General features: G+C 50.7%; 2 protein-coding genes across 6 annotated transcripts in view; both read left to right on the top strand.

Moving 5' to 3' along the window:
* The first annotated feature begins 8 nt into the window (after positions 1 to 8).
* On the top strand, positions 9 to 10,168 carry IST1 (IST1, ESCRT-III associated factor). 5 transcript variants are annotated; one of them, XM_026081128.1, is made up of 10 exons: positions 9 to 22; positions 2,275 to 2,374; positions 3,053 to 3,233; positions 3,499 to 3,586; positions 3,915 to 3,998; positions 4,399 to 4,509; positions 4,896 to 5,102; positions 6,229 to 6,321; positions 7,561 to 7,609; positions 8,910 to 10,168. In XM_026081128.1, exons 2-10 carry the CDS (start codon positions 2,287 to 2,289, stop codon positions 9,107 to 9,109), a joined length of 1,101 nt encoding a protein of 366 aa, XP_025936913.1. In that variant the 5' UTR covers positions 9 to 22; positions 2,275 to 2,286; the 3' UTR covers positions 9,110 to 10,168. The 5 variants fall into 5 exon arrangements, with proteins under 5 accessions (XP_025936913.1, XP_025936910.1, XP_025936914.1 ...); XM_026081125.1 differs by lacking the exon at positions 9 to 22 and adding an exon at positions 168 to 277; XM_026081129.1 differs by lacking the exons at positions 9 to 22; positions 8,910 to 10,168 and adding an exon at positions 8,271 to 8,434.
* The window catches only part of DHODH (dihydroorotate dehydrogenase (quinone)), a 4,759-nt gene continuing 3,448 nt past the window's right edge, over positions 9,522 to 10,832 (top strand). Inside the window, exon 1 of the mRNA XM_026081121.1 lies at positions 9,522 to 9,530. Coding sequence (XP_025936906.1) covers positions 9,522 to 9,530 — 9 coding nt within the window. The remainder of the gene's footprint in view (positions 9,531 to 10,832) is intronic.

Raw genomic sequence — 10,832 nt, 5'->3', positions numbered from 1 at the left:
GCGCCCTGGGTCCCTCCGCCGGGTAAAGTAGTCCCTGAGGGCCGCGGTCTCGCTGGAGCCGCCGCCCCGGGTCCCTGCCTGGGGCACAGCCGAGCCGGCGCGGCAGCCGCGCCGCGCCGCGCCGCCGTTCCGCTGTGCCTGCTGCACCGACTGGGCAGGGCCGCGGGCGCGGAGCTGGGGGCGGGCAGTGCCGGCGCTGTGGATCCCTGCGCGGGGAGGTGGTGCGGCCGGCGGGCCGCCATTTTGGGTGTTTGGAGCTTGGACGTCGGGACGGGCGGTGAGAGGGGTCGCGGCGGGGGGCGGCCGAGGCGGCGGCGGGGCTGGGGGCGGCAGCGGCGAGGCGATGCGATGCCTTGTCCCGCGCGCCCGCTGGCCGGGTGGCGGCGGCGGGGGCCGGCGAGGCCGGGGTCTGCCCGCGCCCTGGGGCGAGCTGTCGGCGCGGCTGGCGGGCAGGGGCGAATCCTCCCGCCCTCGCAGCAGGCTGGTTGTCCTCCGAGTAAAGGTGGATCTCCGCCCGTGCACCGGCAGGAGAGGGACGGGGAGGCCGGGGTCGGCCCTTTTGCAGCGATGTGAGAGAGTAGCTTAGGCCGAGAGCCCCGTGGGAGGGAGAGGGGCGGCAGGACTGTCTAGAATGGCAGCAAGATGTTTGCGAAAGAACAGCTGGTGAGCGGGTTGCTGCTTAATGGCTCTGTCTTTAAAGATTCTCTCGAAACAAATTGTTGTTAATGAGAGTAGTTTTTTAATAGACATTTGTTTTTACAGAGATATTACAGCTCGTGTGCTGAGGCCGTTTCTTGCAACAGTATAAAGTTACTTTAATGTTGTAGGAATATGTTCCATTTACCGAATGACAGTAATTAATATATGTTTGTTTGATGCCATACAAAGTTAGTTATGCACATATATTTCTGTAGCAACGTATTTTGACCGTTATTGGTTCTGTGCATCTTTGAAATGTTAATTGCATTGAAGTGTGAATAGATCAACTAAATAGACTGGTTGTGCCCTAGATTGTAACAAATAATATATAAGCCACATATTATGTATGAAATACTATCACTATCCAACATTCTGATCTAATATCTCCTCCAGATGCAAGTCAAGGCCTTCCCATATGATAGCCCTTAAGGAAGGCTATCACAAAAATCAGCAAATTCCTGTGTCAGTTAGATGCTTTAATGAAGAGTCTTCTGAGTTAGTTTTCTGTAGGACTAGGGAGTTGTACTGGCTCATGAGAGACTGGACAAGTGCCAGAGCAATTGTGTTGTAAGCAGCAGGAGCATGGGGAATACAAACTGGGAACTTCCTGCTGCTGACAGGGAGTGTTAGCTTGGTTTGCAGCCTTAGTTTTACAGTCCTTGTGTTAATGATATGGCTGTTCTAGAGCTTGCACATTATTAGTACAGAGGTTATTGTTTTGCTCCTTGCAAAGTTCACTTGCATATTTTTTTTAAAAAAGAGAAACTGTAGTGTGGTTTTGTTAGTTGAAGTAGCAGAAAGAGAGGATTTGACTGTGATAGTTGTAGCAGATGGCATCTTGAGGCACTGGTGTATTTCCTTACTTTGAAAGGTGAGGGAAGTGAGCACATGTCTTCTAACAACAACACTGTTTATTGCTTATTGCAGAATATTTCTTACTGTTACTGGCTGTTTGTGAAATCTGAGGTTTTTTTCCACTGGGTTTTATAGAAATTGAGGGCTGGGTGGAACCTCAAGACACCATCCAGCTCAGCTTCTTGAGCTAAGGCACAACCACATTTTTCTAGACTACTGCTGATGGATGTTTTGTCTAATGTTCTTAAAACCTTATGTCCTCTTGTATTCAAATCAGTGGCTGGTGTCACTTGTCTGGATTAAATAGACCCAGAACTTTAAGTTATTGTTTTAGGGTATGTTTTTTTTAACCCTGCTCCTATTTATGGAGTAGTCCCAGATTTTGATCATCTTGTACCTTTTTCTGGAGTAACTGGAGGACTGAAGGCATTTTCCCACTTTGGTAGAAAATGCTGCTGTTTCTGTGGTTGAGATTCAGTCTGTCAGAATAGAAATACCCAGGAAGTATATATTCCATATTGGCCTTGGTGAGTTGTAAGGAGAGAAAAGGAATGATGGGTGCTGTGAGGCCAGTTGTTTGTGCATAAGCAGATTCAGGAATAACAGGCCTTTGCCTGTACATTTGAAGAATTAGTTGTTTCTGAGTAGGACAGTGACTGCTGTCCTTTTGGTACCATTAGCAGCTCCTGGAGCTAATGACCCTCTGCTCTTCTCTTACAGAAAGTGTTTATCATGTTGGGCTCTGGGTTCAAGGCTGAGCGCTTGCGAGTCAACCTGCGCCTTGTTATCAATCGCCTCAAGCTGCTGGAGAAAAAGAAGAGTGAGTATTTCTGGGGTTAGGTGTGAGTCAGGCTGGTTTTGGGGCTCAAGAGACTGTAGAGGAGATTTTTTTTCTGGAGTTGAAGAAGTTTCATGAAACAAGTGTGGAGCAGCCTTTTGCTCTTCCCTGGACCCAGGCTTTGCAGTCTTCCCTGGTGTGTGGTACCTGGGGGAGCAGGCTGGCTGTGAGGGCTTCCCTCCACCCTCCCAAAAGCTGTTGGAGTGCAGCTGACAAGGTGTGTGGTGTGGCAGCTGGGGGCTCTGTTTGGAGAGATGTCCTAGTTTGCCCACAGGGTCCTTCCGTAGCCCTTCTGTACCAGAGCATAGAGAGGAGATTGCTGTGTGCTGAGGAATGCCCTCCCYGCCTGTGCTGTCCCGCCCTGGTCAGACACAGACAAGAGGGTTACCCATGGTTCTGGTTGACTCTGCAGTAGAGCTGAAGGTGCAGGAGCATTCCTGGCAGCTAAAAGCCCACTCTGCTTTCTCTTGTGAGTTAGTGTGCTAGGACTGAGACACAAGGGCTCCCCAAAGCCATGGCCATGTGTCTTGCACCACAGAGACTCAGTGAAGGCAAGAGAGAGGAGCTGGCAATGGATTTGTGTGTCTGGGGACTGTGGGCAGGGACGGAGGGAGCAGCCCCTGCCAGCACAGTGACTAGCCTTGGGGATATGTGCTGTAGCTGAGTTGGCCCAGAAGGCGAGGAAGGAGATTGCAGATTATCTGGCAGCCGGGAAAGATGAGCGTGCCAGGATTCGTGTGGAGCACATCATCCGAGAAGATTACCTTGTGGAGGCCATGGAGATCCTGGAGCTGTACTGCGATCTGCTGCTAGCCCGCTTTGGCTTGATTCAGTCCATGAAGTAAGCTCTGGCCTAGAGGGTATGCTGTGGTAGAGGGGCCAGGCCTTCTGGGCCCAGGGAGGGGTAGTGCTGGGGGCAGGCCTGGGATACAGAAGGGCACCTGTGTTTGTCTCAGTGTCCCAAGGCCTCGGGAAACCTTTTTTCCCTCAGGCGGGGAAGACTCTGGAGCCCAGCCTGGAGGATGGGGACTTTCAGGCTGAGCAGCTTGAGGGCTGAAAATACTAGGTACTGGTGTGGAGATAGGATTGTCTTGTTCTGTTCCTAGGGAACTGGACTCCGGCCTGGCAGAAGCGGTGTCTACGCTGATCTGGGCTGCACCGCGACTCCAGTCGGAAGTGGCCGAGCTGAAGATTGTGAGTAGGGCTGTTTGAGGGGTGTTACGTGTGCAGGGTGGGGTGGAGGTGGCACTGCCAGAAAGCGGTGGAAGCTGTCATCCAGGACTCTGCTGACACAAAGGATGTATTTTCCTGGGCTCTGTAGACAGAGACCCCAGCATGGGTGCCACTTCCGTGAGGAGCCCCAGAGCCTCAGCGGTGGTTATGGATGCTCAGCTGGAGCACTCAATTGCAGAAACAAGGGGGAACTGGTAGGGGAAGGCTGCAAGCAATGCTGCAGATGTGGGGAGTGTGACAGGGAAAAACAAGGGTGTGCAGTTTCCCAGAGTTTCCTCTCCTGCTGCAGGTTGCTGACCAGCTGTGTGCCAAGTACAGCAAGGAATATGGGAAGCTGTGCCGGACAAACCAGATTGGGACAGTCAATGACAGGGTAACAAACTGGTGGAGCAGCCACAGTCAACTGGAGTTGGCAGTCCAGGCTTACCTGCCATGGCTGTCTGACCCTTGTCCTGTGGCCAGTGGCTGTGCTTGTGGCTCACTGCAGAGTGGGGTGGGCCAGCTGTCCTGCCGAGGGCCTGCATGCCCTAGAGCACAGGAGGGTGGTGCGAGTGGGCCCCTGCTGTGCTGCCTGTAGGTGGAGAAGAGCAGAGTGCGTGGAGCCCTGTCCTCTGGGTGCCAGCAGCCTCCCCTGTGGCAGCACTGGCTGGGAGGAAAGGCCTCCCCAAGGCTGYGCTCTGCTCCCTGCAGCACATGTACCTGGCTGGGACAGAGCTCCGCTGTGCTGCGCTGCCCTTGGCCTGCTGAGTGTCCCTGCACCTTTGTGTTTCCAGCTGATGCACAAGCTGAGTGTGGAGGCACCGCCCAAGATCCTGGTGGAGAGATACCTCATTGAGATTGCCAAGAACTACAACGTGCCCTATGAGCCTGACTCAGTGGTGATGGTGAGTGAGGCATGTGTGAGTCTGGAACTCCGTTCTATGTTCCAGCAGCTGGAATGTCTCATTAGTACTGTGTGGGCTTTCAGAGTAGAGGGCTGTGGTATTGCAACAAACTCTGGTAGTTGTGCTTTGGTATCTTCTAGACAGCCCTAATACAGCAGGATCCCTGCTCCTACCCACAGTCCTAAGGCATATGGCTGTAGTGAGTCTTGCTGTAGTCTGGTCCCCTTTCTGATTCCCATGAGCATCACTCTGTAGTTGCTGCCTGTTTTGCCCTTGTTGCTTTGTCCCATCTTTTCCAGTGGTAAATGCTGCATCTGATGCTGTTCAGTGGGTTGTGATTGGAACAGTGATGTGTTGGTGAGCAGAATTCTTCCACCTCTCCCCAGGCTGAAGCCCCTGCAGGTGGAGAGGCAGATCTGATTGATGTGGGATTCACAGATGACGTGAAGAAAGGTGGCCATGGAGGGGGAGGAGGTGGTGGATTTACAGCCCCACTGGTTAGTCATGATGGAATAATGCCCATGCCAGTGCCGATGCCTATGCCCATGCCACCACCAAATCCACCGTTCTCTTATCCGCCCCCAAAGGGACCGGTAAGTGCCTGTAGTTTGAGCATTACCTTTTTTGTGGGAGACCCTGCTTGTAATGCTTAGTCCTGTGCTTGCTTTTTGGGAAATGTCTGTACCTGATAGCTTGATGTGTCAGAAGGCCATCTTGTTGCTGTGAGACTGCATGGGGTGGAAATTGTTGGCAGTGCAGCTGAAGCTTCCTGTTGCTTCTAGACTGTGGAAGTTTCTTCTCCTGTTCTCCAGCCAGCCCTCTTTTCCCTCAGGGAACAGAGGAGTCCAGACTTAACTCCTGAGGCAGTCTTCTGCTGACTGTCAGGCTTTTGGCCAGGGGTTGGAGCAGCACTTTGAAGTTGGTAGGCTGGTAGTGTGCCAAGATTCAGTTAAGGAAATCAGGTGAGTTTTGTGGGGTGAGAAAAGCAAGGAAAAAATACCAGAATGCTGTGTCTTCAGACTTGTGAGGGGAGGGGACCAGGCCGATGGCCTTTGGAGATGATTCCTTGCAAGGGTGGAAGGTGGGGCTGGGAAGAGCACCTTGGCACAGGCCTTTTGCTGAATTCTGCCCTTTACAGTTTTCTGTGTGGACTGGAGAGTGGCAAGATAGTGGGCTTGGTATCTTAATACGGTCCTCATAATGCTGCAGTGTTCTTCACAGAAAATCTGGGCCAGGTATCATCAGCTGGCTGAAGGCCCAGGCATAAATATTCTGAAGACTCTCTCCAAGTCTAGGTCTTTGAGGCACTGTTCTGTTGCAGATAAGGGTAAGACAAAGCCTTGAGTGACCCAGAGAGACCTCCCTCCTGTGTTGTGATGGTAGCTCAGGAATTCTTAAGGCAGAGTATTTTCCTTTTGGCCTGGTACTTCCAATGCTTTAAGAGATGAACTATTCAGTCATGCTGGTTCTTCAGAATAACCTGCAGTCCTCTTAGCTGGGTCTGGTTGCTCCAGGTGACTACATCTGACTAATATTTGGGAATTTTTTCATAGTATGAACAATATCCCGTTGGATACTTGTCTGCATGTGTCTTAAACTACTAATTTTTCTGACTCCCATAGCAGCTGCAGGAGTATTGCATCCCATGGTGGCTCTCCCAGGTGAGTTGCTTGGTGAGCACAGTTTGTGCATGACTGTTTAATTTGTCTTTCTTTACAGGATAACTTCAATGGCCTACCAGTGGGGACCTACCAGCCTTTTGCTAACATTCATCCACCACCAATTCCGGCAACCCCACCAACATACGAGTCTGTAAGTGCCTGAGGTGAATCATCCTTGTAGGAAACAGAGGGAACCTCAAAAAGAGAGCAGTGAGAGCCATGGGGAAGGCAAATGTTCATTAAGCACATTGCTCTCAACCTTTCTCTTTGGAGCTTTTGGGGTGGCAGTTGGCACTGCTTTTGGGTGTGGTGAATTGCTGTGTGTGCGATGAGTGTGGCTTGTGAGGGGTAAGTTCCTCATTCAGCTGTATGCTTTGGCTACAGAAGAAAGCCAAAACTTGTTTTACTGCATTGTTAAAATGGTGATAAGCAGTTAACAACTAGAGTCCACAAATTCTGCTTTTTGCTGTGTGAAGAGTTTATAACTTTTGGTCTGTTTTATTATGGCTTTTGAGCTAATTCAGTAGTTAGCCTGGATGAAAACTTTGGTTGACCCAGCTGATGTGTTTTAAACACACTCTTCCTTTCCCAAACTCTTCTCAGTCATTTGGGGACGAGGAAGGGAGGTGCTGGAGCTTTCTCTTTCCATGCTTGCCTGTGTCTTTGCTGCAGTTTGTGAGCATGCCTGTCACTTCGCTTTCAGTGACGGGCTTCTCCTCTTTGCAGTGTCCTGAATACGGATGAGTGTAGCCTGGCACCTGTGTGCTGACATCACCTACTAGCTGCACAGTAGCCTTTGGTTCAAGGAGATGCAGGCATAGATGCAAGAGCTGGTAGCTGGRTAGAGATAGAGGGCACTGATTGCAACCCGCAGGAGGAGCTTTCCCAGCACACCTGACCATGCTGTGGGCCTTTGTCCCAGCTGGATCAAGACCTGAGGTGGAGTCCGTTCATCCCTTGCCTTCCCTTAGTCACAAGGGCTTATCTATGGCTTGTAAAAGGAAGTAAGCAGTCTCTGCACTGGTGCGTCAATAGCAGTCTTCTTTCACTTATCTTCTTGATATATATTTTTGCCCTGCTAGTGGATATGTGCTTGCTTTTTTTTTTTTCTTTTTTTTTTTTTTAATCCAGTTCTAGAATATGGCCAGCGAAGCTGCTTTGATTGACAAGGAGGGAGAGCAGAATGGAAGCACTGCCTTCTTTTCTTAGGAAGAGAGAGATTTTTCTGAGTGTACTGGGAGCTAGGGTTGTCTGTTTTCCTGGGAGGGATGGAGTATTTTTATTGCTCTGTGTGAGTGTGGCTGCTGTTGTCCATGAGCAGCACCTACATGCCTGTGTGATTCTGTGCCTGCTTAGAGAGAGGTCTGTAGTAACCGAGTGTCTGTTTCAGATTGATGAGCCTAATGCTGGCAAGGATGTTTCTTCTGCACAGGTGTCTGGTAAGTATGTCAAGAGGTATGGGTGGCTTGGGGCTGCAGTTAGCTTGGGATCTTAGCATCCCTGGGAGGAAGCTTTCCATACAGGGAACAATGTGTTGAACTTGACACATTGTGAAAGCAGGATCTGTCTGAGTCTGGACAGGACTGTGTCAGAAATAGAGAGTATCCTCTCAAATGGGGAGGATCTGGACTTCCACTGGGAAACTAGAACTAGAGCTTGACTCTGGAGTTAGTACTGGGTCTCCAGCTTAAGCTGTCTCATCAGACCAAATGTAGGGAGTTGCAGGATAAGATGAGTGCAACAGATTTAAGTGATTTTTTTTTTTTTTTTAATACAGGGTAAATAATCTTGTTTTGCAACTACAGAATGAAAGAAGTAAGCACTAAGATAGACAAGTCTGTATTAATTTCAGTGTGGAGATTGCATATAGCAGGGCTAGTAGAGAGAGCTGTTATCCCTGGATCCAACTGCCTAAAAGATTCTGAGGTGCTTCATGCACCATAATTGGATCATAACAAAATTCTCCAGCCTTGCACAGTGTGATTCTACTCTGTATGTTTCAGAAGCACTTGTTATCTCTAGCACTTGATAAGGGCAGAAAGGGTTTTAGAGTAAATAGACCCTTGCCAGCTCCAGCAAGGATTTCTAACAATTTAACAGAGTCCTCTGGAAAGGTGGTGTTGGTGATGAATGCTGAAGGAGGCAGGCCTATGGGTACACTGGATGCTTCAGTCTGACAGCTGGGTAATCACAGAATGATTGAGGTTGGAAGGGACCTCTGGAGATTGTCTAAGTCCAACCTCCCTGCTCAAGCACAGGATCATGTCCAGGCGGGTTTTGAGTATCTCCAGAGAAGGAGACTCCACACCTCTCTGGGCAACCTGTGGTAAGAGCATGTGATACCTGCACCTCTCTTTTGGAGGTTTTGGAATGGAGAAAGTGGGGACTTTGAATCCCCATGATGCAGTCCAGCTGTTTTGTGTGTGGGGGGGGGTGCTTCAGCCCACCTGCAGCTGGCTAGTGACAGGAGAGGGATCCACTTCCATGTGGTGCAGCCACAGGATAGGGTGACCAACCCAATTCTGCCATGACTGCAGCTCCTTGCAGCAATATAAACCTGACACCTTGTGTTTTTTCCTCATTGAGCAAGTGCAGTGGGAAGTGTGTGATTATTGGCCCTGTCTAGAAAAATACATTGGTACTGCCTTTCTGATAGTATGTCCTTTTTTTGTGTGGCTYTTGGTGTGGTGAGAGTGTAATGGTGGTGAAGTGAAATGATATTTTCCTTATTTTCAATAGGGCCCGGGCCCAAGCCAGAACCTTCTCCAAAACCAAGAGCTGTAGCTCCTGATACCAATGATAACTTTGTGTTGCCTGAATTACCATCAGTGCCGGATACGCTGCCAACAGCATCCGCTGGCGCCAGTTCTTCTGCCTCTGAAGACATTGACTTTGATGATCTTTCTCGGAGATTTGAGGAGCTAAAGAAGAAAACATAAGACTGACTGGGCTGTAACTCCAATGTGAGAGGCAGCAGCTGTGACAGCTTCTTCTCTCTGAAACACTCTCCTAGAAATCGGTTTCCTGTATTAACTTAAAATGAACGTACTCTTCTTTTTGAGCCCTCTTCCTGTTGTACTTATACCAAATGCTGCCGCTTTCCCAGTCTTGGTTGCTCCAGGAGGTGAACTGTGGTGGGATCTTGTGAGACTGGAGCAGGGAACAGCTCCTGTCAGTCTGAGTGGTTATACTATACAGGAAAGCCAATCCTGACTGCCTCCACAGTGGCTCTGYGTTTCCTTCCACGGAGAAGGAAGGTGAAGGTTGAAAGGTGACCAGGCTTGCTCCTCATGTATGTGGTCTCAAGGGGAGCATCATGCACGTGCTGCTCAGCTCTGCTTTATGGCACAGATGGTGAGGGTGAGTTGTGAGTAGACTCGGCACTGCCCTTGAGGTTTTGCAGTACCCTGGCACTTATGCCACCCCCTGGCTGCATCTGGATCCAGTTGCAGAGTTTGCCTGGGAAGCTGAAGTCCTCTTAGTTCCACTGGATTCTCAGGGAGCCCTCCRTGGCCTTTGCTGCATTATCTGCCGGGAGGGTTTGTTCCCCTTTCGCAAGAGGGCAGGGCTGTACTCTCTCCTGTTCCAGCAGTGCATTCAGCCTGAACCTGATGGGAGTGTGTGCTGGTGGGGCAGGGGAGGCTACCAGAGCCATATGGTGTGTTCTAACTCTGCCTTAGACAGCTGGGTGCTAAAAAGCCTATGGAGAGCTGAAAGGTGACCAGAGTCTGGATACTTGGCAGTAACTTTGCTTACCTATAGAGCAAGGTAATTGGAAATCTCCAGCCTGAATGCTGGCAGAGCTCTTTGTGCAGCTGTGACATTTGTTCCTGAGAGCCAGGGCTGCGCTTGTTCGGGGGAGGGACTGTTGAACATGACTTGCTCTCTTCTGTGTAATGTATCTGTATATAACATTTTCACACAACTTTTCTTTGAAGTTTTTGATTGGTTTGTATCTTATAGACTAGTTCCTAATAAAGTTTAGGAGTGTGAGCAGCTCTGTCTGCGTGAGTCAGAGGACAGTATTTGTTTGCCACTGGTGGTCCATCCTGCATTGCTGATGGAGGTGGAGATGCTTGCAGAGGAAGTGTGATGGGTCTGAGCATGCTTTGGTCACTGTTCAGGTGTCTCTTGGTCAAAGAGCTGCTGTCATTCAGGTTTGCATTTTTCAGTGTTCAGAACCTCTCTCTTCTGATCATGTTCCTTAAAAATCTGCTGTGAAGTCTGCAGGTTCAAGGAGTGTGACTTGCTCTAAGCAGCTTGGGTGGTTTGATACCGAGAGGGCAAATAAACGTGCGAAAGTCCACCCTGCACTCGAATTCTTGGTGCTGGTGGCGCCGGAGGGCAGGAGTACGTGGCGGCCGCCAGCCGGTGCTGGGTGCTGTGCCGCTGCCGTGGCTCCGCAGCGGCGCGGGCTGCGGTGGGGGCCGGACTGCGCCGTGGCCCCGGGCTGCGCTGGCGCGGCGGGGGCGGGGCCGCGGCCCCGCCCCCCATTTTGGCTGCAGGTCTCTCCCCACTCCTCCTGCCCATCACTCGTGACGTCACGCTATCTGGGCGGGCCCGTCCCACTCGTACCGCCCAGCCAGGAGCGTTGCTGCGCCACTATTGGCTGGTACAGTCCGGCCTTGGCCAATCATCGGGCCGAGCCTCCAGGAAGTGCCC

Source organism: Apteryx rowi, unplaced genomic scaffold (assembly GCF_003343035.1).
Source record: "Apteryx rowi isolate R43461 unplaced genomic scaffold, aptRow1 scaffold_537, whole genome shotgun sequence".
Lineage (NCBI taxonomy): Eukaryota > Metazoa > Chordata > Aves > Apterygiformes > Apterygidae > Apteryx > Apteryx rowi.
Note: the sequence above shows the minus strand (reverse complement) of the source record. Positions and strands in the feature narration are given on the sequence as shown.

Coding starts and splice junctions, on each gene's coding strand:
- IST1 (XM_026081128.1), top strand. CDS start 2,287: ATGTTGGGCTCTGGGTTCAAGGCTGAGCGCTTGCGAGTCAACCTGCGC. Junction 3,234..3,498: donor GGCTTGATTCAGTCCATGAA/GTAAGCTCTGGC, acceptor TTCTGTTCCTAG/GGAACTGGACTCCGGCCTGG. Junction 6,322..7,560: donor CCCCACCAACATACGAGTCT/GTAAGTGCCTGA, acceptor TGTCTGTTTCAG/ATTGATGAGCCTAATGCTGG.